Genomic DNA, 26,486 nt, shown 5'->3' with positions numbered 1-26,486 from the left:
TATTGTTGCTGTTTGGTTCCTGTACATGTTAGCAATTGTTCTTCTATCTCTGTATTTGAACCCTAATTTTTTTTAAAATGCTGAACATTTTATTCCAATCTACGTTATCGAAAGCCTTTTCTAGGTCTATAAACGCCAAGTATGTTGGTTTGTTTTTCTTTAATCTTCCTTCTACTATTAATCTGAGGCCTAAAATTGCTTCCCTTGTCCCTATACTTTTCCTGAAACCAAATTGGTCTTCTCCTAACACTTCTTCCACCCTCCTCTCAATTCTTCTGTATAAAATTCTAGTTAAGATTTTTGATGCATGACTAGTTAGACTAATTGTTCTGTATTCTTCACATTTATCTGCCCCTGCTTTCTTTGGTATCATAACTATAACACTTTTTTTGAAGTCTGACGGAAATTCCCCTTTTTCATAAATATTACACACCAGTTTGTATAATCTATCAATCGCTTCCTCACCTGCACTGCGCAGTAATTCTACAAGTATTCCGTCTATTCCAGGAGCCTTTCTGCCATTTAAATCTTTTAATGCTCTCTTAAATTCAGATCTCAATTTGTCACCTGACCTTATCAATATCATAATAAGTTTTAACAAAGAACAATATTCTCAAAATAAATTACTTGACACAATCCTTTCACTGATAATGTCAACTATTATTTTATGAAAACTCATCCACATTCACAAATATAATTAAAAGTACCCTTCATAACTGACGACTCAGATTTAAATTATTTCTGCATCTTCTCAATTTTACAGCTGGAGTTGTGGTGGGGTACCATAGCTCTACACAATTGTTATTATTATAGGATTTTGTAGACTAATTGCAAACATAAGGTTTAATGCTATCGATCATTAAAATTTTAGTTTAGATATGAATGTCTAAAGTAATCACACATACAGATACATGGTTTTATTTGTGTATGCATACTCTGCACCTAAACTGGTGTGCTCAGATTTCAAACAGAATTCAGTCTATACAATTTCCTTGTCTCTATCATAACAGTTTCAGCTAAAAATTTTCTTAATATTCTAACACTTCCAGTGCATCTTAATATTAGTAAAGCAACCAACTCTGTTCTTGTATATACACCACTATATTAGTTTCAAAATGCAGCAAGTAGTATTATTATCTTGATTTAAATAATGTTATTTGTATTCTAAAAGCATTTAAACATGAAAGAGCTGTTTCTGATGATGTGAATATTTATAACATCATTAAAGTAAAATAACTAAATAAAAATAACTAGAACAAAGAGTAAATCACTTTTGGAGAAATAACATTCCTGGCAAATAGTGAGTTACAAACCAGTTCGTAAATGTTTATAATTGTTATTTATATATGAAAATAAAAATTACATCATTATTGTAATTAAAATTCAGAAAACCAAAAGATTTGATTTTATACAATTGAAAAATAAACAATACCTATCTCTCCATCGATCGCCACCACCTCCACCACCTGGGCCTCGTGGCTGCCATCCACCACCACGATCGCCTCCACCACCAGGTCCTCTGTGACGATCCATTCCTTAAAAAAAGAAATATACATAAAAAATATGTACTATGACAAACTACGAGTTTAGAGATCTAAAAGATGTAAAAAAAAAACCTTGGAAACAAAACTACTAAAATAACTATATCCACTTCATTTCCAGATTCAAGTAAAAGTAAATAACTAACAATATCAGGATGTCTCCATGACTTAAGTTTTATCAAATTTTGTCAATTTGCAACTTAATTATGAAGATTTTGAAACTGTGGATTCATAACATCTTTTCTTTCTTTTTTGTGTGACATTTGATCTGAAATTAAGTAATATTACAAAAATTTTTTAAAACTTGCTTTATACTTTTTAGTCATACTTTAATCAAATGGCTATCAGATTTGTCATCTATGACCTCAAAAACCCTGCATCTTTTGCATTTTTTATATCCGTACCCTTAGTTCACCCCTTTATAGAGGGAAGTTTGCAAAAATAATGGTGGAATATTGTATTGTCACTTGACCTTAAGTAACTGTGCAAAATTTTATTAATAGGCAATGTCAGGAAGTATGTTAAATATACTTGTACCGTTAATTTATCTCCGTGTAGAGTAATGTTTGCTAAAGCAATGGTGGAATATAATATTGTCACCTGACCTTAGAGTAACTGTGCAAAATTTCATCAATCGGCAATGTCATGAAGTGTGTTAAATTAAGAATGCAAGATTTGAAGAAACATGAAAATAAAAACATTGTGAGTTAAAGAAAAGCAAGTAATAAAGGAGACTTTTACTGTTACTTTATACTGGGGGAGGAGAAACAAACTCATAAATGGTATTATTTTATAATACTATTCAGGGAACTCACATTTCAAATAAAATTTAATTAATAATGATGAGAAATGTACAGTTAGCTTCTTTCAGCTTACTGAAAAATCATATCTAGAATTTCATACACCACTTTTTCACTTTTGTCACACCTTACATATATATTCTGTCTAAATATAATTTTGATGAATATACAGATAGACGATTTTTGTATTATTAATTAAAAATTCTTAAGTGCCTATCATTTTAACAAAGTGCTGAATAAAATATATAATTACATTGCGTAAGCCATTAAAAAAAAATTAACGTATGAAGTAACAGATCATGCTATAAATAAATTAGTTTTAAAAATTGTTATGTTTATTATCAACAAAAAAAGTCTTAATTCCAGAAACAAAAAGTCTAAAACAATCAAGATAAAGAAATTTTAAGAAATGTATTAATGCTACCTCTGCTTCCTCTCATTAACGGAGGTGGACCACCTCGTCTAAATGGCGGTTTACCATTATGGCGATCCTTTCTATCAAAACCTGAAAAAATTTAACAAAAACCTTAATTAAATTAAATATCTAAAACTGAAATAGTAAAATATATACTTTAAATTGTACAAAATAGCCATTATTAATATGATACATATATTGCGCTTCATCACAATGTATATTAATGTCCTTGCACTCCATTTTCTGAAGCCAAGGAGAGCTCTAGGCTTTTCTGGAGAACATGAGCCCAGTGTCTAACCAAATTTGAAAACAGAAATTATAAAATATATATGTATGTGGCTACACAAATAGAAGGATCTTTGGATGTTATATTTGTATAACTAACTCACAATGGCTTCATCAATTTTTATGAAACAACAGTGGTTAATTAATTACGTGAATGGTAATAAGTATTTGTCATGAACCTAAAATAATGGTAGAGAAAAACTGGAACATTTGTCTGAAACTACACCAAGCTTATCTGTTAATATGTATACATAAAAATAAAAATATATATATATATATATATATATATATAAGGTAAACATGCATAATTTATATTTTAAATAAAAAAAGTTTGACGACCTGAATGGAAATGATCACAAATACTTCAAATGGAAATAATATGTTAACAAAAAGGGTACATTATTCTTTTATTAATTAATTACTGAGGAGCTACCAACGCATTAAGTAAATGGGTGAAAATAATACTATTAAAATAATATTTCCCTGAAACTATTTGTTCGAAATAACATAACACTTCTATTCTTACAAACACAATGCTAACCTTTGCCTTTTCCACCACGATGACCCCCTCTAAAACCACCGCCACCACCACCTCCACCGCCTCTAAATGGACGATGATCATCCCTTTTAAAACGTTTCTGACTCATTTGTTTTTGTTGTTGTTGAACAAAGCCAGCATCTCTTGCCTCCTTGTTATACTTCTCCACTAATTTTCTTGCCTCTGGTTCCTCGAGTTCAACATAAGTAACATCACTGAAGATGTCACCCTTCTCAGGCAGCTTGAAGTTAGCTACAAAACCCAAAACACACTTGTAACAATATGAAAATGATTTATTTTGAAGTGATACAAATAAAAACACTGAAGTCAATACGCATACGTCATTGTTATAAACTAAGACACTTGATAAACTTTACCTCATGAAACAAACTGAAAACATCAAAATCACCTAACTAAATCCAGTTTAAATACAAGCAAAATCATTACACTTGAGAATAATATATTACATTAAATAATTATACTATTTCAAACAATGTGTATTGACTTCTTTTATAAGGCTTTAAAAAAAAAATTAATCACAAAATTAGAATTTGATAAAAATGACTGACTGATTTCACATTTAACAATAAATTAAACTGTAACAAAATAAACTTAAATCATCATCGTTTTAATTAAAATATTCCAGTAAAAATGATCAAATTCTAATTTAAAACAAAAAAAAAATTCAGGAAAATATATCTTGCAAAATCAGTTAAGAGTACATAAATTTCAAAGTTCATTTAAGTTCAAAAAAAAATTACAAACAAAAATCAATAGGAAAAAAGGACATCAAATATAAAAATATATGTCATGTATCTAACAGTAACTTAGAACTGTGCAACAACACTTTTATTTAAAATGTAAGAACAAAAATTATGCAAAACAGCAAATGGGCAGGATACTAACCGATTAGAAAAATTATAAGAAACTGACAGATTTAAGGATGAGTGAAAATAAGACAAAGCAAAAAAATTAAGATACAAAGTAAAAAAAAAAAAGAAAAATCATTTAAAAAAGTACTACCACTGCTACAATAATAATAATAATGGTATGTGATTGTTTTTAATGGCTGTTTTTAAAGTGTTGTGGTTGCAACAAGAAATTTGAAAACATGCATCAAGAATTAACCTCACCTTTCATTTCATATACTGCGGAATCCGGAACATCTTTGCCTTCTTCAGCCTCACGTTTTGCAACTCGTCTCTTGAACTCCTCATCAGTAGGGACTATAACGACAGCACGCCGGATGAAGCCTTCATAGTTCCTCATTTTGCGCTTTTGCGCACTCGGATAAACATTCGTCTGTAGTAAGTAAGGAGAGGTTTGTTGAGAGTGTATTCACAAATAATGTTGCGACAATGTCACATCGCATCAAACAATAAAGATGTGATGATAAATAAAAAAAAATACATTGAATTCCTCAATGCTGTACGGAAACCTTATCATCTGCAATGAGAAGAATCTCTGCACAAAAATACTTAAAAAAATTTCTCTCAACCTCTCATCATCATCATCAGTTGTGAGTCACCAGTGAGTCACTCGGCAACTCTCCACAACTCCACCTTAAACAACTTAAAAGTTAATAATATACATTATGCCACTCACCTTTGACCGACATTACTGATGATTTGCTAACAAATCAATCAGGTATAGGTCATGACGTACCAATTTGGTGATCAACTGTTGTAGACTGCCTGCCTTGGAGGAGAAATATAGACATTAATTATGTTTAACATCCAACAAATCTCAATGAACTATTATTGAATTCATGGAGATCAAATGATATATACATAAGTTATCAAATTGAATCAATGAAATATCACCATAAAATTAATCATGTCATAATTTCATATAATATCATAATCACCAAAAGATAAACATAGGCTAGTCTACCTAACATGCTGGCCATCTTCTAAACACTTTCCACTCTATTTACATCTTACTGCTCACGGCATCACTGTTTTATTATGATATACTGATAATAATTATATCATTAATAATTAAATGGCTTCATTGGTATATAACAAGCAGATTCGCTAAATACTTATCACTAAATAAAAACACACTGAATAAAATAGAATGCTATTTATCTCTAAGTGCTTAAAAAATCAAACCCAGTGTCCTAACATTAAATGAACCATACTTAGATGTAAGAATCTTGGTAACTTATTCTCAGCTGCTTACACAATTATTACACATGGTAACAATACAACATCACAAAATTACAAGTACAGTACCAGGCTAATCATAAAAACATTTTTTTTAAAATGTATATATATATATATATTCATATTCTTTTTTTTGTACTGTTAAGTTAGTTACAATTCAATAAAGTATTTATTTATTTCTTTGTACATTCCCTACCCAGCCTTTTAAGAATTAAATGAAACTCAATGGACAAAAAAATGTCTCTGAGAGTAACAAAATTTAAATTTCTGATATCACGTCATGGATAATTATTACTAAGTAAGAACACTTCCAGCGTAATAAGGAATGCTTTTATTTACTGGTTATATCTAACCCTAAATTTTCTTCCATTGCTAGGATTTAACATAGGTATGCATACTCCAATAAAACTTTTTTTTTAATTCAATAAAAAATATAATTAGTATATAAATTATCAGACACAAAAGTCCTTAATTTGTGCAGCAAACTTACTTTAACAAATCAATTTTATAAACTTTATAAAGTAAAGTTCTTCTATGATAAAGCTAACACAACAATTTGATACTGTAGAACATCGATTTATATCATTAACTGTGCAAACTGCTTTTCATTGCAAACACAACTGGACTCATCAGTAAAGGAGTATTGAACTTCACTAATGAAATTAATCTTTCTTAGCCTCACAATATAACACTTTCAATAATTTTTCTTAATTTTTATAAGGAACTTAGTCTAAAAGAAACTGGTTATTTTAAATTAAGTTTAATGGGTTCACAAACACAATTATAAAAGACAATACTCCTTTTCCACTAACAGCACTAAACATAGTTCATACATGTCTATCACCGTTATAGTTTATTAAATCCACAACTTATTCAATTATGAATGGTTTATATTATAACATAATGCTATTAGAACAGGCTCTGGTATAGGGATCAAGTTATCGCTGCTGTTATCTAAATCTATTGTTTGTTTGATTTCTTATAAAGGTAGAACAGTTTCATCATAAAAATCATTTCACTAACTTCCTATATGCATGCCTGCTGTTAGCAGGAAGAAAACATTAATTCAGATTACCTGAATTATTATTTTATATATATATATATATTAACAGTAAACCATCAAAATTATACTTCAGTACACCTATAACATAATATTCCACTGTACTGTTAAGTTCAAAAGTTGTTTCTAAATTTTAAAATTTAAGAAAATGTTACTCATGTTTGGAAACCAAATAAAATTATTTCAGTGGTACAGAGAATGAAAATATGTTATCACAATAATTTGCAATAAGAAAATTCATTAAGAGAGCTTTCAATAATTAAATGATGAATTGCACTTTATTATATGTAAGTAAATAATAGAAATAATTAACTCAATTCCTGTAACCAAAATTCACCTTTTTATAGTAGCACTGAGCATCATCATGTTTTGGTAGTTAATATTGGTATCTGTAAAATGTCTATAGATCCCTACATTAACACCCAATTTTTATAAACTTTTTATAATTTCAATTTTATTATTATTCTTGTTTTTCAACTATTAATCAATCCTTCTCTTGGTAATAGCTATTTAAGGAAAAATCATTTTTTTGAGATCTTAGTCTAATAAAAACATCTTAGCAACTAATTAGATGTCAGATGTGAACAAAGTCTGTGTCACTTAAAAAGTTTTAAAACGTGGGTACCATTAATTACATGAATAAGAATTTTAATGCAGAAAGTGTAAGTGTAAAATAAACACTCTTGGTTGCGTTTTTAAATTAAACATAGATATACATATAATTCCATTTTTACACCTTTGCAAGAAGTTTTCAATAGTAAAGTAAAATGCAATAACAGCTTCTCAATTAGAATAAACTAAAGCAATAATTAAATTATGTTACTTTAACTCATCACGGCTTATTATTTATTATACTAGAAAAAGAGAATCTTAACAATTAATTTTTTGTAACCCTTACATTAATTTTAATGGACCATTTGACGTACAACTATTGAGCAAAGTTGTACAACAGTAGTCAATTGTTTGATACTGTGCAAATATATTTATTTTATCAAGCGATACGAAAACTACACACTAAAGCTAACAGATGCCAAAAAAAGCATATATCTTCCACTGCTTAAATTTCACCTCCAGTTATAATCTCAAATACTGGTTATCCTGTTGTTCTAATTATCTAGTAATCTTTCACCAAAATAAGTTATCAAACATCAATAAAAAACTTAATATTAAAATCTTAATCAGATGGCCAGCACACATCACATATAACAAGTTTTAGTTAATTTCAAACTTACATTAAAATGTATAACTTATAATCTTAAGTAGAGCAAAATATCATTATAAGAATCTTCAGTTTCAAAAATAAAATAATGAACATGAACCTAACATTTAAGCAAACTTTTCAACAATCCACTGAATTTACACATATAATTTTTATGAGTTCACCTTAAAAACTTACAATTTCTTTAATGTTATCAAAGTACTTACCTTTTTTCTTTAAAATAATTAGTACCCGATGATGCACTTAAAACTAAAATTAAACCTATAACTTACCGATCAAATTAGAGCAGAATTTCAAATGTTATAGACTGTTTGACTTACTTAGAACACTTACCTCATCAAACAAAAAATATCTTGACTGGTCACTAGAAATCATTGAAAATTTACACCAAACTTACCTCATGAAAACAAGAGAACAAGAGTGAAAAACAGTTAATGAATGGCTTTATTAAAGAAATAAAGCCACTTATTAACAGTAAAGATGGTAAACAAGTAGCAATAACTAAAGTACTTCAAAATAAATATGTTAAGTCTAAATTATCAACGAACTATAAAAATATATAGTGGTTGAAATAGAGTTTTAGTTGCATCAATTATACATACTTTTTTAATCAATTATACTTTTAAAATATTTAGGTGGTATGCATCAATTTTTTTCTTTTTGAAATGTCTAGTTTCTTAAATAAAATTAAATATGCCTGAGATTAAAAGATTTTATAATAAAAAAATTAATAACCCAGTATCAGAGAAAAGATAATTATCAGTGATCAAATAGCAGTTTATTTATTAAAATGATTTTACCACGTCCTAGTACTAGTTCTAATAGGTTCATCATTAATAATTAAACATTACCACCATAAAATCTATATTATATAACCTTTACAATATTCTCACAATTACGTTTTATTTCACGTAATGCAAACTCACAATTACGTTTTATTTCACATAATGCAAACTGGTTTACCATGCTGAAAGAATGCTTAATTTGGATTAAAATAAAGTATTAATTGACATCAAATTTAATTACAATTTGTAACAAATCATATAATATGGTTTGTTCTGCTTACATTATTACAAATAGAAGATATCCGAAGTAATTTATTCAAATTTGCTTAATTTACCCAAGACAAATCCAAAAATATTTTTAGCTACTTTTAAAACAGCAACTCTGTAAAAACCTCTAATGAGCATCCTTAATATAAAATTACTGATAGAAAAACCTGTAATACAACCAGATGGTAAGATTTACTTAATATAAGTTGTTTTTAAGTGAAGTATTAAACGTTATACTTTTTATTTAAGTAAGCTTTACTAAGCAACAATTGCTTACCATGATTAAGGGCATTTATTTTTAAAAGATTGTAATTTAATTATTCATAAAAAAAAACTTATTAGATGTATTCCACAATTTTGTTGTTTTAACAAGTTCTGAACAATTTTCATGAGACAATACTTATCTTAAATTGATTTAAGATTATTCTTTAGATCGCTACAATTAGACCAAAACAAAAGTAATTAACATATGAACAAAAACATTAACTAAAACTTTGCTTTAATTTCTAACTGCAGGACAATTAATAGCTGAAAGATATAAAGTAAACCAAAGAATTAAATGTATAAATAGATTTTGGGCAAGACCATTTTTATAAATTTATTATATACAAGGTCTGTAAAACTAATGACAGTTTCAGAAATTTTTTTATTTACAATCCAATTATACATGGACTCTATATTTCAAATGGTTTTCCCCACTCTTCATAGCAGTGTTGTAACTCAAAAATCGGAATATCCTTCAGATGGTTGTTTACATTTTTTTTAAATGTTTTCTACTGTTCCAAAATGGTGTCCTTTGAGGTGTTTTTAAAGTCGGTAACAGGAAAAAGTCACAGGATCGTCAGTTGAATAAGGTGGTTGAGGAACTACAGGAATGTTTGATGAACTCAGAGAGCAGTGTAACAAGGTGCATTGTCATGATGCAGCATCCAGTTGTCTTTGATAGCTGATCTCACACAGGCAACTCTTTTCTGCAATCTTTCAAGAACTTCTCGGTAAACATACTGATTTACAATCTGTCCTGAAGCCAAAAACCCCTTATGGACAAAGAAACTTACAAACCCCTTACTATCAAAGAAACAAATTAGCATAGGGTTTTGATTTTTGATTTGCTCATTTTTGGTTTTTTAGGATGTGATGAGTTTGAAGTGTGATATTCCTTGCTCTGGCAGTTTGTTTTTGGATCATATTCAAATAAACAAACCAAAATACCAAAATTCATCACCAATAACGTTTTTTTAGAAAATCAGTATCTGTTTTAATTAGCCTTAGAAAATTGCAGTATACTTCCATCCTTTTGTTTTTTCTGTTCAGCAATGAAGTATTTTTGAACCAATTTAGCATAAACTTTTATCTTGTCCAATTCGTTTGTAAAAATTTGATGGATTGTGGTATGGTTCAAATTCAACTGTTCTGCAATCATTCTGACAGTTAATCGCTGGTTGTACCGTATCAAATCTTTGATTCGCTCAACATTGTCATTTTTTTATGTTAATGGTCTTCCAGAGCATGGATCTTCCGCAACTGATTCCTGGCCATCTGAAAATGCTTTAACCCACCTAAAACCTTAGGCTCATGACAAGTGCGTCATCTCCATACACCCTTTTCAATTTTTAATAAGTTTCAGTAGCATTCTCACACAGTTTAACACAAAATCACTCATTTTTCTAATGCACAACAAAAACTTTTTCACAAAAAGTTTGTTTATATCTCATGTGGCAACAAGAAATAAAAAGATTAATACTTAATATATTAATAGCTTATTGAACAGCTGATTAATACCGCTTATAATACAGCTGTCCATATAACCATTTGTTTACTAGTACAGCACTGCCACTTAGGTTGCAAAAAAGAAACTAGTCTCATTACTTTATTTACAGACCTCGGGTATATATATATATATTAAAAAAAAGTCAATTTAATGATATCCATTTATTTTACTAATTTAAATTACTGGACGTTTACTTATTTCTTCCTATTAGCAGCAAGTAAAAAATGATTTACCTAAGTAGTTGCAAATTTTAAATAAGAGGCAATTCCATAGTGGATATAACTGAAGACCTACCCAACAGACCACCAAGATAAGACTCAAAAACACAATTTTCTAATCGGCCATAAGCAAACCCTACTACCCAACTCTTTGGCTAAAACCATATTAAATATTAAATGATGCTTTTGCCACATAGATTTTAGATATTTTGAATGATTTGATATAAGCATAACCAGAAAGTTAAGACAAAGGTTAATATAGTTACCAACAGAGTTTATGATTGCAAATTGGTACTAAATAGTAAACTACTTCTAAAGAACATAAATAAAAATTTGATGCTGAAATATTAAATCCAGTGTGGCCATAAAACAATGTATGCAGAACAAGCCATAGTTTTGTGACATAATACACAGTAGATATGGCTACTGTCAGTGCCCATAACGTTTTTTAACACATATAGTAAACTTATTCCTACCTGATCAATAATATAGTTACGACGCCTCATGTAAGCCTCCTGCAATAACTTGTTAAGACACTTCGTAGATTTTTCAATTAAAACATCCCATCTTCCAGCATAATTACGTTTCCTTGGCAAACCCATCAGCTAAACAAATATAAAAAATAAAGTTTGAGAATCAATCATACACATCGATTGTTAATCACATTATACACAACATATAATGTCTTGGTTATTTTATTAATAATGAAAACAATCCAATAAGAGAATTAATAAGAATGTGAAATATACTATAAAGTATTATAATAAAATATTGTCATAAATACTCTAAATATAACTATATAAAAACAATAAGTTATATAATTACACAACAATAAATCAACAAAAGTTGATCGTTTAGCTTTTGACATTACTAATGCCCAAACCTGTCATCCAACTTCTCAATTTTTCCACATTCCACAATGATGTATTTATTTTTCCTCACAACTCATGTCTGATGTATCATTCAAATGGAGAATTATAACAACTACAAGTTGAAAAACATCACAAGCATTAAATACATGTCATTAGCATCGACAAACTCTTTATACAATCTGCAAGTCAAAACTCAGATAAATTATCATCGTAAAAACATTTTGCAATCAATTTGAATTTGAAAGCTTTCATTACAATCATTGTGATAATAAAATTTACTGAAAAATATACTTTTAACACCTTTCATTCACCAGCACACTTTCTTAGTTTACATACATAAGAAATTCTATATGTATAAGTAATAATTAAATTATATGTAATTAAAGAAGCATAATATTATAGTGATTCATTACAGTTAACACTTAAACTTGACTTTATGAATTCATAAAATTTTTATAAAGTTAAATATATTAAAACTTTTTTTTATACGAAATAGAAAATATAAATTTCATGTTCCTTTAATGGTAAAAAAAAAAAATAAATATATTCAAATCCATTACATCAGCTGAAATAGTAACAATAAAATTAATTATTATTAATTAATTATTATAATTAGCTAACATAACAGCAATTTATCAGTTAAATAATGAAAATAAAAAATTAATTAAAATGAACAGTATACCTTCATTTTGTCAATTAGATTGTTAGTTCCCAGTATATTGAAGAACTTGTCTCTGTGTTTACTAGAATATTCATTTGCCCAGGTAGTCTTACCACAGCCTGGTAAACCACACATCATAATTGCCTGAAATAAAAGCAGAAGTTATAGTTCAACAGCTTGTCGTCTCTGTAGAAAAATTTAAGTTATACTTATGAAATTAACTCTTTAATGTAGAGATTTTAATATTTATTTTGTTGTTCTGCAAACTAAACCAGGGCTGATTTTTTTGCTGAGCAAATCCCAGCTAAAGACTGTTAATTTTATGGGTTTACAGAAAAGCATATAGCAGAAATCAAAGTAAGATACTATATTAATCACAGTCTCATAAAGAATTAACAATTACATCTCTTAAGGTACTAATTATTGGAGCTATTTTCAGATTATGGGCTGAAACATCTTTGTATTTTCCATAATAAATATTACAATCTCAAATTTAGCAATAAAAGGATTTTCCTTAGTCTGGATATAACACATAAGTAATTAACTTAAAAACAAATAAAATGCTAGCAGCAAAATAAAATATTTAAATTAATTTTTCTTGATTTTTTCTACTTATGATCACATGAAAGCTAATCGATATCATACACATTATCTTCTGTTTATGATTGTTCATGCCATGCAATAGACAGGTTTCACACTTAATTACAGTATTTATTTTAACCTCGTAATTATTTATGAATATAAAAGTTTTCAATTCTTTTATATATTTAATTATTTTATTCATTTAAACAAATGTGTTTGAAATTAACAGTGCAAATAACTTTGTACTGAAAGTATGAATGGATTTCCCCTTTGTTTCTCAAATTCTTATGACCTGGACATTTATTGTGTAGTTTTAACTATTCTCAATTAAAAAAATAAACAATTCATTTATTAGATAAAATGATCCTATGCTCTTATACTAATGCTGTACATCCACATTCTTTGTAGGTTAAATTTTATTGTATGGAAACTTTCATGTATAAAATAAGTGCTGCTTGCAGCAAACATTATTGGATAAAATTCATTTTAAAAAATCAACAATTTAAAAAAAATATTTTAATATAGATGTGAAAAATCAAACAATAAAGAGGCAGGCAAGTTACAAACAAAGTATTTTGTAAGAATAAAAATTAATCTTTTTTTAATAAATTCCACCTTCACTAACACTAAAGTAAAAAAAATGTATGAATAATGTTCTCTTGCAATCACAATGTTCCTCTTTTGAGTATATTAATTTTTCCATCATGCATTAAACAAATATAAATTACTAATAATGAAATGACATATGTCTTGTTATAATTATACAAGCTGACTGTAACATTTATACAATCTAATGTTTATTGAAACATTCAAAATTCAGTGTTATTTTTAACATTATTTACACCTATTATACTAGGCGATTCAAAATGGACTTCACAACTTTAAAAGCATGCGTAGACAACTTACAGAATCAACTGAGGTCTGGTTTCATAGCAAAACACATCAAGTTTTGACTCACAAAGTTTATCAATAATGATTTCAACACCATTACTGCCACCAGTGTGTTGAAAAAAGGATACACATTACTGATGCAGAACGTACTCACTGTGTTTTGGTTTCACGATTTGGAGTCAGCTGACGAATTTTCAAAGAGAGTACATTAGGTAATTTTCATATCAACCTCCTAGTAGGCAAACAATTTACTCTTGGCACCAAACCTTTGTTGAGACAGGTTGTTCTGATAAAAGTACAAAATTACCAGGAAGCACATGTGTCTCTCAACTGCTATGAAAACTCAGAGAAAGCTTTGCATGTAGTCCAAAGAAATCAACTTGATGTGAATCACATGAAACTGTCATTCCACAAATGACTGTTTAGCGCATATTACATAAACTACTATACTTTAAGCCATAAAAACTGTGTTTCAACATATTGCAGATGATGACAAAGTTGAATGTTGGGTGACAAACTTGATGTGTTTTTCTACGAATGAGACCTCAACCGAACCTGTAAGTTGAGAAAAATTTTTATATGCTTTTGAAGCTGTGAAACCCTTTGTGAATTACTCAGTACTTTTTAACTCACTTTTAGCCCAGTAAAATTAGATAATATTCTAAAGAAAGAAAAGGAATAAAACAGGCTTTTTTTTAGCCTCTCGAGAAAGTATCAGAAGAGTCAGCAGCTAAGTTTATGAAAACAGATAATTTTTTATAAGTCTATAATGTTTAGAATCTTTTTACTTCCTTGTATGAAGTAGAGGAAGTATTGTGATAACAAAAAATTTTGGCTTTAAGATTTCAGTGGAAATATCAATTTTAACCATCCACTATCCATTTTGACTAGTTTCAGCATGATGTCTGTACATATGTATCTCGCGTAACTCAAAACAATTAGCCATAGGATGTTGAAATTTTAGATTTAGGACTGCAGTAACATCTAGTTGTGCACCTCCCCTTTTGATTGCAATTGACTAGACCAAAAAAGTCCAATAAAGCCCAAAATCAAAAAAATTTGGATTTTAGACTTTCTTAACTGCAGTAATAAGCCCTCATTGAGAGATTTTCAAAGATATATCATCAGTGATACTTATTTTCATCGCTTCCAGAGTTATGGTCAAATAAAATTTTAATTAATGAAATATTTTGATCTTACAAGGGGAAGGCACATCATATATATATTTTTTTAAATTTAAATATGTTTATTAATAATTATTAACCATTGATTGTAAACATTTTTTTTAGAATAAATAATAATTTAGTAACAATTAAAAAAAAAAGGGAAGTTATTAGAGAGATAAAATTTTACATACTTTCATTTTAATTCAAACTTTTTTTTAGAGAGCTTATTAGTAAATCAATATATTTAAATTAGAAAAAAAATATATATGTATATTTGAGCATGTGAACATGGTTACAGATCTGACATATTCTCACTTACACAACTACTTGAGCAATGTGAAACAAAATTATACACTAACATAAAATTCTGATACAGACACCACAAAAAAAAAATTATGCAATGTGGTGTCCACCACAATGCAATTGTGTAACTGTCCACTTTATTGAATTAGAGGATCATATCTCACTTTCAAATGAAATAAGTTTAAATGAAGTGCAGCAAAAAATGTGTATATGTAATTTAATAGGCATACAAGGAAGTCATGTGGTGTCCACATCAGATAATATTTGTTCTGTCATATAATAAACTATTATGGAGGATGGAAGTGCATGATTTCCTAATAGGACACTACCTTGAACAGTTTATTACCTTCATTACTGTAATCAGGTGTTAAAATAATATATAATCTTCTTCATAGAGTTTGCATACATGGATGCAGTCAACTCTGATCAGTTCCTCCATAACAGCCAATCATAGCCTTGTCTTTTGTGAGATTCTTATACTAACAGTATTTATTCTGTCCCTCCATCTCATGCATAGCTTCCTTGGTGGTCAGAATCTGATTACCTTTATCTCGGCAGCTACTCTTGCACATACATTACCAATCTTCTGATGTGGCCAAAGCATTTAGGAAATGCCTCTTGACATTACTCTGAGGGAAGTCATCACAGCTCAGCATATCACATAAATAACATCATCTTCTACTTCATCCATGCTGTGTTCAAGATTCCTTGTACCTCTCATATCTAAAGACAGATTACAACCCCAAATATTTATTTCAATTGTGCAGAAGTAAACAAGAACACTCCTAACTCCTACAGCACCCTACTGATGTGGCAACTGTCCAGGGAAATGAATTCTTTTCCTTTTGTTCTAACATCCACTTTTCTCTTTTTCCTTTTCCTCATGCTATAAAGAGAAATTACTCCTTTCCCAGTTTTGACATGAATTCTTAATTCTCTTCACTGTTGCTTGAAGGCAAATGTACCAAAACAAATCATCATAATAAAATATGGATTATCCAACATGTACTTCTCAGTGTAAAATGTAAGAATTTAAAGTTGGCTTATTTTATTTTCTTGAAAATATTACTTTGGAAATTACATATACATATATATTTGTAAACAAAGATTTTTATATATGAATCATAATCAAAACATTCACAAAAAGCTCTGAAAGTATTTTTACTTAGCACCACTTCAGGTGGTCTCTGACAAATTGCATATTTCAATTATCCTTAAATATAATACACAAATGAAATGTAAAACGTAACACAAAACTTATAAGGCAATGAAATTAAAATAATCCTAATTACACTTTAGATTGATTAGTCCTATAGTAATGTTGTTACTGTTTAAAAAAATTTTTGTTTTTTACTTATAGCATCAGTAAGCAATAAATAAAAATGCACTGACGAAAGGACAAAAAAAAAGTTTTATGTTATAGCTTATGTTGGTAAACAGGTTGTTCACAGGATATAATTATTAATCTGCTGATGAACAACACAAAACACCAAATCATAATCAAGACCAAATTTATTGTCCTTTAGCTATCTTAATTTTTTTATCATACCACAAGTATCAAATTATTTCATAAAATCTATTGCTTGGAATCACAGTGTAAAAACAAGCAAATCCAACTAAGACGAGCAAATCTAAACATATGTACACCATACGCACTGCAAGCATAAATAATAGACATCTTGTCCTTATATATGGAATATAACAAATATTTTCACAGATTTGTCAAGCAGCTTTCTATTTTGGTGCACTTTTGTATGTGCTTGATTATATTTTTGACATTACAGTTACCAGGGAAGTGTTACTTTCCCACTTATTACCTCTGACTTTTAAAGAGAGGTTGCCTCTTTCTTTTTTAACTAATTATCTTCAACACTGTACTAGCTCTTCCATACCACATGGTTTATCATGACAAGTGGTTTACAGATGACTTGTTAGATTTTCTTACTACTAATGGTTTTAGACTTACTAACATATCTGAGAAAGAGCTATCAGAAATTTTTACCCTTACTTGATGTAGCTTCATACTATCATACTCATAACAAAGTCCAATGTTTTTTTCAGATATTAAGCACTTTAAACAAAAACAAACATTGAATTTATTAAACATTTTAATTTTAATATTATATGGAACGTTTATTTATTTTTAATAAGTGGAATAAAATATGTGGAATTATATGTAATAAATATGCACAAGTAATATCTGCACAAGTTGTAAAATATACTAATGTCCCAGTAAATTCCAGAATAAAGAGAACCACACAAATTAACTTTACAAATAGTAAAACAACATAAATTCTAATTACATGGATTAGGCTTTTATTTGGTGCAGATGCACCAAATAAAATAAACAATGTTAAGATGTTACCAATAAAAATTTGAGGATTTGGTGATATTTTTAAATACTAAAAAAATATATGACATATGCAGAATAAAGGTAAGGGAAAAATTTAACTAAGAAAGTGCTGAAAGGGATTGTGGGAAAAAAGGAGCTGTATACACAAGAGAAGGAAAGACAATTTGGATAGAACAGAGAAATTATCTGAAAAAATGTAGTGGCATTTAATCTTTGCTGTTGCCTGTCTGACAGTACAATTTTTGACAGCATTCATCAAATTTAAAAAAAAGGAAAAAATCAGTAAGAAGAAATTTTTAAAAATTTGCAAGTTTTTCTTTGCGTTTGATCAAGCACATGGGGGAAACAAAATTTTTTCAGTTGACTGCATTAAAATCGTTTAAAAGCTTAAGACTTAAGCTTTTACTTCTTTTTTTTTTACGTCTATGATTTTTCTGAACCGAAATATTCAATTTTAAAGAGAAATGGCCACTTTTGTCTTTAATGCTGCACATCTCCTGATCTAAGCAACATATTGACACAAATAAATATGAAAATTAAAGGGTTTTGATCTAGCAGTTAGATCAAAATTTGCAATTGCTGTTTTTAAAAGCAAATCTTAAAAACAGCAACTGCAATTATTTTAAACAGGTGGTAAAATTTTAAATTTTTGGGCCGCATAAAAATGTTTAATTCTCAATGATGGGACAATATACAGATTAGGGGAAAAGAAAAGTAGATAAGGACATTGTAACAGTATAGGAAGAGATCAAAATGCTTATTTCAAATGAATCTGGTTAGCAGCTGAGAACTACACATGGTTGTTGTTAAAGTAAACAAAAAAGTAAAATATTTATAAAACATCTGGTCATTTTAGTTATTACTTATATATTTTTGTTCATAAAGGGTAAAACAGTTTTGCTTGAATTTACAAAGAGAAGGGCAAAATAGTTGCAAATAAAAATTTGTCTTGCCATGATCAAGACATTCTCAAGAGAGCTTAATAAAGCAAATTTGAAATGTATAATACATCTTTCTATATGCCTTCCTCTTCTACTAGCAAAAAACCTTTGCTTCAGCAAAGGGCTAGAAAGGAATAGCATGCAGTTTGAAGTGATTAATATCTTAATTATATTTCATTTTAATGAACAGTAAATTGATTCATATTTTTGTAAGTTATGAAAGATCAATTTTTATTTTTTTTTATGTTCATTACCATTACTATTTTTATACAGTTCTTGACTAGAATTTGAATAACAAATATTAAATCCAATTAATTAAGGTTGATTGATTAGTTATGACTGGATTTAGTATTTATTATTCAAATTCTGATCAAGAACAGTACGAGGGTTCATCTTAAAGTTTTAATTATTACTAACAAATAACAGAGATATCTGAATAAAATTTATTCTGCAAATTAATTGATCCTTAAGTACATAATGGTTATATATTACAGTTATTAATGATGATTTGTTTGGTTTCAGGAAGCCGTAGATTAAAGTAACCTGCAGAATAGAGATGACAGGACTCACAGTGTGGTTAAGTTCCTTCATTTAAAAGATTACAATGCCTTGCAAATCCATGATGAAATGATACGACACTGGTGGAAAAGAAATTTTTGAACTGGCCACATGTCCCTCACAGATGATCAAGAAGTGGAATGCTACTACAGTGAATAAAGTGGAGGACTTTATCCTACAGACCAAAGAGCAACCATTCAAATAACCATGAATGAGACTGATCTTAGTTATGGCAGTATGTGGAAAATTATTCACAAAGAACCGCACATGTCAAAGGTGTCAGTACGCTAGGTTCCACGATTGCAGACTCCTTTTCAGAAGCAAGAGGCATGCTCCCTGTCAAGGGAGACATTGAATCTTTTGAAGCAATACAAAAAGGATTTATTTGGTCGCCTGGTAACTAAGGATGAACCTTGGATCTATCAATATGATCCAGGGATAAAAGAGATGAGCAAGGAGTAGAAATCCAGTGGCTCATCTTTCCCCCAAGAAGGCTAAGGTGCAGAAGTCTGCAGGGAAGGTTATGCTGTCTGTTTATGCTGAGTCACACCATCACTATTAATATGGTGCCTATTACTGCACACTGCTGAACAAACTGCATGATCCTCTGATCAAGAAACAGCGTGGAATGATCACCAAAAGTGATCGTCGTTTGGCTGACAATACACCTGCTTGCTCATCTTGAGTTGCGGTTGAGAAAACAAAGTGATGTAGCTTTGAAATTTTACCACATCTGTCCTTTCTCCCAATCTCGCCTCAAGCGACTTTTTCTTATTCCCAACTCAAAAAACCGTTGCAGGGTTGGAGATTTTACAACACAAATAATGTCAATGAAGAAGTGAAATAATGGTTTTCAATGCAATCTGATTAGTTCTACAATGGCGACCTTCGAAAGGTCAGGAAAAGCTGGGAGAAATTTATAATTCTGGATGGTGACTATGTAAAAAAGTCATTAAGAATAACAAATAAAAATTAAGTTTCTATCTAGTTTATTTTTAGTAAATAAAGTAATGGTAATGAACAGAGAAAAAAAATGGACTTTTATAACGTATGAGAAGATGAATCAACAGAAAAAACTATGAAACATTTTGGTTAATCTTTGTAAAAAGAAATTCTGCAGTCACAAGTAAACATATAGGGATGTAGGAATCATTCAGAATTATACACAACTTTTAACAATTGGCGTTGGAAGAGAAAATCATATTTTCCTCATACCTCACATTCACTCTTCTTAGCAGGTCTTTTGGGTCCAAGAACACGTTCCTCCAATGGAACTCGTGATGCCCATGTGAAACCTAACTTCGGTTCCATCCAAGGTGTTTCTAATTGCCCAAAATTCACTTCAAATCCTATGTTTTTTGTAAGATAATGCGGAAACAATGCATTCCCTTCTAAAGATGAAACATCTATGTCATAAGCAACACCTTGATCATCTTTATTAACTGAGAAAGATATAATGGCATGACCAGGAGTCGTCTCATAATCCTAGAACATAAAGAAATAAATATTGTAAAATATTATATAAGTATTAATAGAAGTAAAACATCAAAATTCACACAAAAAAATGTTATGTACATAAATTTTAGCAAGATTTGATTCTAAACACAATCCTTTATGCTGGCTAATTTAAATAATTTTTTTACACATAATTTATACTTTCATACAATATACTACACTAAAAGTCTTTTGTTTGATATCGTCAAATAGAACAATGACTCTTCCTTTTTATACACCTGATAAAAAATTAATCTAAAATTTTAGAGGTTTGATAATCATGCAAATAAAAAATAAAATGCTATAAACATGCTTTCCTGAACATTAGGGGCTGATGAAAATAAACCTATTTCATACTAACCAGCAGTCGCCTATAAGTAGCATCAATTAATTCAACCAGATTCAGGAAGCAAACTTTATAGGTTTAACACAGCATAAACTATGCTTGAAGTTGCATAAAACTTTCACTGATGAATTCATGTTGAATTCCGTGCACCATATATATTACAAAAGTTTTAAGAGTCTGTATGCAGTCATTATTAGACACAAATAAAAAAAACTATGATGATAGTATTTGTTATTAATTTTAACTACTTCAAGTTATGTAATAGTTCTAGTCACATGATAACAAAAAAAATAAAATTAACCCTTCAGGCAGGGAGCACATGAATGTTACGCACATGTTAAGCTGTATGTATCGGCAGGTGGACGTGACAGTCTCGCAGCGCGCAGTGCTTGCTTTAAAACTTCATAACACTGTCATCTCGTAATGTTTATTTGAACAACTAGCTCTGTGTTATCACGAGGCTTCATTCTTCCCCTCCGTGTTTTTATAACTGCGTAGGATTGCATATCGGTGATGAAATACGATTTTGTTCTAAGTTGAATGCTCTTCTTTCAGTCAGTTGCATCAGCTGTGAGTAAATGAAAATGGCCGGGTCAAACACGTCGCGTAATCTTACATCGGAACAAATTATTGAATGTTTAGATGAGACGTGTGACAGTAACATTAGAATATTTTATAGTGGTAGTGAATTTGATACTGGCAAAAGTGATGAAGATTTTGTGCCAGAAAATCGTAATGAAAATAAAGAAGATTCTGAACCGAGTAGTGGCGATAGTGATGACGATATTGATATATAAGTGAAGCGTACAAGAAAATACATAGATTGGAGATGGGGAAAAGTGGACGATTCTTACAACTCACAAAAAATCCTCTTTGAAATAGTTAACGAAGTACAGTGTGTTTCACAAGCATTTAAACTTTTTTCGATCATGACTTAATGAATAAAATTGCAGACGAGACAAATCGCTATGCCAATGACTTCATAAATTTGAAACAAAATGACTTGATGCTACGGTCCACAGTTCATGACTGGAAAAATGTAGACAGTGACGAATTGTATACTTATTTTGCACTGCAAATTCTTATGGGAATTATTCAAAAATGTCATATTGTCGTAAAGTCAAAAACGACATAAAGTCATATTTCACTAAAATAAAATGTTTTCTTATTTTTTTCTGAAAGGTTTGTATTTGTTCTGCTGAAAATTTGGTTTAAATAGGTGTAATAGTTTTGAAGCTATAATTTTTTACTTTTAGTACTGTAATACAGCTGCTGGTTGGGCATTTAAATTACCGGCAGGCAGTAGGGTAGGGCTTTAAAAATTTAATTACCGGTTTGAAGGGTTAAATTACAGCCACATACCACTCTTCATAGACAAAATGGCACTACAGTTACAAATTGCTTCTGAGGATGAGATGAATGACAATAGCGTGTGAAAATGCTATGCCTACCGAGACTCAAACCCAGGACTTCTGGATGAAAGGCTGAGACGCTACTACTTGCGCCATGAAGGCCAGCCATAGACACATTTTGAGGCAATATATCTTCACTTTTTAACCATGTGAGAAAACTTAAGACTAGTTTCTGGATTAGTGTAGCTGGCTAAATTAAAGCATATTCAACAGCGATACATAATTCTACAATTAAGGCAAAGTACCAAAGGAGCAAAAAGTAAAAGACAAAAAATGGTAAAGAAAATTTTATAATTATGATAAGAAAAACTGTTTACCAAATAAGCAGTTACAACATCTCCTACTACAAACGGCTTTCCATAATCCTTGAACTTGCAATTAGTCGATGCTTTGCCAGTACCACCATAACCGAATGAGTTCGGCTCCTCACCTGTAAAATAAATTCATTCTATTAAAAACACTATCGCAATGAAAATACACATCTAAAAGTATCAATCAAATTAAAATGTGGAAACATCAACCAAGTTTTCCTTTTAGCTTATGTTGCAGAGACCCCAGTTTATCAAAATAACATATATAATTATAATTTTAATTTTTATTAAACCAATATCTCCTAATTTACCAGTAAATAATACATATTTTTAACTATTCAGATAAATAATGTAATCAGTAAAAACAAAAAGACGAAAAGTCTTATTGGTAATAAAAAATCAGTTCTCAAATTAAACTTACAACATGTCATAACAAACAATAAATAATCACTTCTGTAATAACCAATCATTTTCCATTAAACTATGCATAAATTATCTTAAATCTTCCTTCTTTCTACTCTTTTAGACCAGGTAGTAAGATCCTTACACTTAAAAGAAACAAAACTCTATACACTAAATAAAGAAGATAATAGTTTTTAAGGTAAAATTGATCCCTCTACCTGTATAAAACTTAAAAACCTAAAATTTGTTTGCACAACATAGCAAAATTAGTAGCACATAGAGAAAAAATATTATAATAAATTTTATCATTTCTTTTGTTATTTTCATAAACATTAACAATAATTAAACAACGTATTATGTATGTAACTCACTAATGGAAAAAAGTTTTTTTAAGACACTGCGTCTTTTTTGCTTTTTGCATAATTTACACTCTTTCATACTTAATCAACAACGTTCTAATAAATGGAATTTTAAGACATTTTTATCTCTGCTTTTAATTCATTACCAACCACCAAAATTTACATTCTCATTGACATTAAGTCTAGTTAACATTTATTTCATGATAAATAAACATGTTGCAAGGGATAAAATACAAAAATTGTTACACTTTATTTTCTTGTAGCATGTTTATGAAAAAATAGTTTTCATTTTCACAAGTTCTATAGCATTTCACAAATTTGCAAAACAAAAATTTAAAAAAAGGTAGTCTACAGTTACCCGTAAAAGAAATGAGGGTAGCTTATGAAACTTTTTTCTTTCAAAGATCCACTCTGTAACAATATATTACATTCAGCAGATATACAATAAATAACACAATAGCTAGTTTAATTGCAAATAATTTTCATCCTTACAAAAAAAAAAGATTTATTAAACCAAATTATAGTACGACATACCCAGCTGCATCGATGATGTTAAGACAGACCAGCCGACACGCATAACATTAGGATTAGGTTCATCTTCTATATGAGATATATCACAATTTTCAACAAGCTGAAAAGCAAAAAAAGTAGCAGTGATAACATAAACTTCATCTTCTAAAATCACTACACAGATAAAAAAAAAGCAATATACTTAAAAACAGCATACGAATGCCCTTTTTATAGTAATTTAAAATTACACTGGTCAACATAAAATTTGGAACTGAAAAGGGAGTAGCTGTTCTATGAAGTACTTTATACACTGAATCTGAATATGTATACTGAAACAACCCATCACGTTCTTAAGTTACAACCCCTTAAATTTATTTGCTCCATTATTCATGGAACAAACGATACAGATAAGTTAGTATGTCTGTATGTTTGCTTGTTCACTTCTGATTTATATTGCGAAGCATGCTGCAGACCTATATTTGATACATAATAGTCGAATGATGACATTTCATGTCAAGCGAGATATGTATAGAGGTCAGTGAGTAAAAGTAATGATAATTCAACATGGAGTTCAGCTCTTGGTATAACTTGCCATGTTCTTTAGTTGCGGTAGTGGTTTTATCAAATACATATAAAGATTGTTTCATACGTGATAACGTAAATTTAGTGAAAGATTTTTATGACAGAACAGTTTTTGGTATAATTTTATTGAACATCAAGATTTGTTAATATTTGTATTTGTATTTGTGTGTGTTCCACAATGTTTTTATTGCACTCTTTCAAAAAAACTCTTAAATTAAAACTTAATTATTTTTATAATTAAGTATTTCTATAATATTTCAGGTTACTTTCATTCAATAAAACATTTTGAATTTTACAATGGATAAAAACTGGGCTTGTAAATATTTTTTGTTATGTTTGCGGAGAATTAACTACGAACAGTCAACAAAATCCAGTATTGAATCTGACGACAACTGCTTACAAGCATTATTTTGACAGTCCATAAGGAGACCAAGATAAATTCTGGGCTCCACATGTAGCATGCATCAAGTGCTACGTAAACTAACCCAGTGGTTAAAAGGAAAAAAAGAGCATTTGCCTTTTGACATACCTATGATTTGGCAAGAGCCTACTAATCATTATGAATGCTATTTTTGCTTAACAAATGTCACTGGTATCAATTCAAACAATAAAAAAAGTATTGCATACCCAAATATTCGTTCAGCTTTGAAAACAGTACTTCATGGTGTTGATGTACAGATTCCAATTGCTCCAATTTCTTGGAAAGAAATTTCTGATTTCCCGGAAGGTTCAACTGATGAATCCTCAACTTCAAAAGATATCAATTACATTATAAAAAAATAAAATGCTGAGCCTCACCTCCTCACACAAGTAGAACTGAACGACCTAATTCATGACTTGTATATATCAAAACATACAAAACTCCTAGGTTCACGCCTTAAAGAACAGAATTTATTAAACAAGGATACTAAAATTTCAGTATATACAAATCAAAACAAAAATTTACTGAAATACTTTAGAAGAGATGGTGATTTAATTTGTTCCTGCCATGATTTTAGGAGCTAATGTCTAAACTGGACATTGAATATGTTACTCATGATTGGTGTTTATTTATGGATTCATAAAAAAGAAGCTTAAAGGCAGTGTTGTTGTATAACTCAAATAAGTTTTCTTCTATACCGGTAGCACATGCTGTAGGAATGAAAGAAACATATGAAAGTATGTCAAAAATTAAAAAAAATATCAACTATGATGAACACTCACGGAGAATCATTGCTGACCTGAAAGCGATAGGGCTTCTTCTCTGTCTCTCGAGTGGCTTTAAAAAATATGTTTCTTGTGTTTGTAGGATAGTCTAACTACATATAAACACTACACAGTTAAAGACTGACCAAAAAGAATTCAGTTTACCCCAGGAAAGGAAAATTATATCAATATGCCCCTTGTTGAATCAGATGGTATTTTATTTTACCATCACCACAAAAAACTAGGCCTGATGAAGAGAATTTTTGTAAAAGCATTAAAGATTGAGAGTGCTTTAAATATTTAGTTGAGGTATTTTCACAGTTAAGTGAAGCCAAATTAATAGAGGGAATATTCATTGGGCCACAAATAAGAATATTAATTCGTGAAAATATATTTCATAGCAAACTGAATCCTAAAAAACTAGCAGCATGGAAGTCATTCAGACATCATTACTCGTTTTCTTAGGAACAAAAAGGCTGAAAACCATGATA

At 29.5% G+C, this 26,486-nt stretch overlaps 1 protein-coding gene across 2 annotated transcripts in view; it reads right to left on the bottom strand.

Moving 5' to 3' along the window:
• The window catches only part of LOC142319325 (uncharacterized), a 71,425-nt gene that overhangs the window by 13,917 nt on the left and 31,022 nt on the right, over positions 1–26,486 (bottom strand). For both annotated transcript variants that reach the window (XM_075356491.1, XM_075356492.1), the window contains exons 6-14: positions 24,253–24,349; positions 22,964–23,076; positions 20,610–20,879; positions 12,622–12,744; positions 11,544–11,672; positions 4,713–4,881; positions 3,583–3,831; positions 2,766–2,846; positions 1,433–1,535 (exon numbers count right to left, since the gene is read on the bottom strand). In XM_075356491.1, coding sequence (XP_075212606.1) covers positions 1,433–1,535; positions 2,766–2,846; positions 3,583–3,831; positions 4,713–4,881; positions 11,544–11,672; positions 12,622–12,744; positions 20,610–20,879; positions 22,964–23,076; positions 24,253–24,349 — 1,334 coding nt within the window. The remainder of the gene's footprint in view (positions 1–1,432; positions 1,536–2,765; positions 2,847–3,582; positions 3,832–4,712; positions 4,882–11,543; positions 11,673–12,621; positions 12,745–20,609; positions 20,880–22,963; positions 23,077–24,252; positions 24,350–26,486) is intronic.

Source organism: Lycorma delicatula, chromosome 2 (genome assembly GCF_047948215.1).
Source record: "Lycorma delicatula isolate Av1 chromosome 2, ASM4794821v1, whole genome shotgun sequence".
Lineage (NCBI taxonomy): Eukaryota > Metazoa > Arthropoda > Insecta > Hemiptera > Fulgoridae > Lycorma > Lycorma delicatula.
This window is presented reverse-complemented; position numbering and strand designations above follow the sequence as displayed.